Below are 2,459 nucleotides of genomic sequence, written 5' to 3' on the forward strand. Positions count from 1 at the left end.
CACTGTTGTTCACGGCTCTATTAATCACGCGTCACAAGTCACCGTCCGAGCTATTTCGTGCCCATTTGAAACGGTCCCAAGCATCAACGTCATTAATACAACTGAAACAGGGATGGTTGTGAAAGTGTATAACACTAAAACTCTCCACAAGAAAATTGTTATTAATGGCATCTCTTATTTGATTAACAAAGACGGGAGCTATTCACTCCCTTTATTTACTGAACCAGTCGACGTGAAACTTATCGATTTTAATAACAAAGTCCTCTTGTTCAAAGCAGCAAACTTTTCAAATGAAAAGGACATCACAACAGAAACACAATTTCCACTAGATACAACTGAAGACGTCTGTCACTTCCTCCCTAACAGTTTAGTATTTGACAAGTCACTTAATACACACTCAAGCTCTCCAGTGAATAGATACTTTGTATGGACACCTTACTTGAATGTATCGGGTATTTCAAAGCAATTTAATGTCTTCAATATCTCATCAATTGACATTCCAGATGACTCCAAAGATGCATTCTTGTACTTCACGTATCCCTCAGTTTCGAAAATGTCTGACCTTTTTGTGGAACTCAGTATTAGACTCGAATTTGAAAACAATAACTTTGAAATAAACGATCCACGTTTGTCTATCCTCGACTTTAACAACGAAGTCAAATTCAAAAATCCAAATATCTGCACAGAGATGCCTTTCAAAATACAAAAAGGAGAAAAGAGTGGGGTGGTGGATATTTCGTTCTCAAAGAATGAGTGTCAGGGGTTTGGTTTGTTTTCTATTTTTATCTGCCACATTTGTCTGTGTTTCATAAGTTTGGTGTCATTGAAATAACAAATAGCAAACGTTATTGGCCTGTTTATTACAACGGGAAATGACACAAAACTTAAAGTCACAACCGCAACATTTACACGACAAACAACATCCCAGAATTTGAAAGAATGTGAAGCAAATACAATGCAGTGTGTGGGGATGGAGTGCACACCACAAGGCGGGAATTTTGAAGTGGGGTGCGAACCAAACTGTGGAAAGTGTATTGATGGAAAAAGTTGTAACACTGAAGGGATGTGCGAAGTCAATGAGAGGAAAAATACAAGAAGTTCATGTGGTGCAATATTTGCGCTGATGGGTCTTGTACTATGCTTTATTTTTTAATCTTTTATTATATCAGTTGTTGTTCGTTTTATCGTCTTTTTAAACGTTTATGGTAATAAATAATATAACTAATTATTATTAATAAAAGGGACAAAACACGACATTATAAAATATAAATTTTTCATTGGTTATGTTCAATTATTATTTTGGTCTGTTAATAATCTAATGAACAGAAATAGAAAGTGTCATACAACGAATTTTCATCGATGGAATTTCATATTTTCATGAGAGTTTCTCGAGGATCTCAATAAGTACAGATATAGCTTCCCAAAAGTTTAGTTTAGTATCTACAATACAATTTTAAAATAAATCATACATGGTTGATTAATTATAAAAAGTAAACTATTTCTGTTGTTAATTATATTACAAAATATAGTTTATTATTTCAATTTGATTTATTTTGCTATTAACAAATTAATTAAATAAACTAAAACGATTGTTTTTGATAAGAAACGTTTTTAATTCTATTTTAAACAACGACTCAAGTTGTAGTTTAACCAAACTCCGTATATCGGATAAATAATTAAAAAATATTTTTCATTTCAAAGAGTTGTGGTATCTTTTTAATATGATATTATCCGATAAACTTAAACCAAGTACTGGACAAACCAACTAAACAAATAAAAGAATCAAAAGAAATAATTTGATAAACTAGAACTTCACTAGTAAAAGTTTAATAGTTTTAGCTAAACGGAACTTTGAATGAACTCCTTTTTCAAGAATCCATAACAGATGGCAAACATCCCCATCACTATCCCGGAATTTATGAAGCACACCCCTCGCTCCACACAAGCCGTTGAAAAGTTTTTTAAAAACATGAAGCCCATTGTTGCAAAAACATATGAAGAGTATACCATTGGTAAGCCGAGTGTACCTCTTAATCTTCCATTTAGTGTGAAAATCCACCTTCCTAAAGAGCTTCAAAAGGGTGTTAAATCAATCGAATTGGAAGTTGAAAAATCCATGACGGTCGACGATCTTTTGAAGAAGTTTTTTGATCGATTTGGTGTTGGGATCATTCAATTTAGAAACGTTCTTTTAGACGACTGTTTGGCAGGACTAGTCTTATTGTGTTGTCTCAACGACGGTGACGATCTCACCGAGCAAATTTTCCAATTCATTCTAATCCACAACATCGAAGCAGACTTTTTCTCGTCGTATGTATCGATGCATGGCGTCAAATCAAAACTGTTGAATGGACTTCTCGAGATGTGGATGTTTGAGAAGGAGAAAACGTTTCTTGACACATTCTTTGCACCCGTTAAAATGCGAGTTCACAACGGGTTGTTTGAAATCGACCCCCGCA

General features: G+C 34.1%; 2 protein-coding genes across 2 annotated transcripts; both read left to right on the forward strand.

Moving 5' to 3' along the window:
* Window positions 1-112: 112 nt before the first annotated feature.
* Window positions 113-1,153, forward strand: EIN_033380 (hypothetical protein; the record flags this gene model as incomplete). Its single annotated transcript, XM_004185775.1, has 2 exons — window positions 113-767; window positions 840-1,153. The coding sequence occupies 2 exons, from the start codon at window positions 113-115 to the stop codon at window positions 1,151-1,153; spliced, it is 969 nt and encodes a 322-aa protein (XP_004185823.1).
* Window positions 1,154-1,885: 732 nt separating this feature from the next.
* Window positions 1,886-2,457, forward strand: EIN_033390 (phosphatidylinositol 3-kinase, putative; the record flags this gene model as incomplete). The annotated part of the gene is made up of 1 exon (XM_004185776.1): window positions 1,886-2,457. A coding segment is annotated over one exon (572 nt), but the record flags the coding sequence as incomplete, so codon positions are not given.
* Window positions 2,458-2,459: the final 2 nt, after the last annotated feature.

Source organism: Entamoeba invadens, assembly GCF_000330505.1.
Source record: "Entamoeba invadens IP1 unplaced genomic scaffold scaff_1105074726079, whole genome shotgun sequence".
Lineage (NCBI taxonomy): Eukaryota > Evosea > Mastigamoebida > Endamoebidae > Entamoeba > Entamoeba invadens.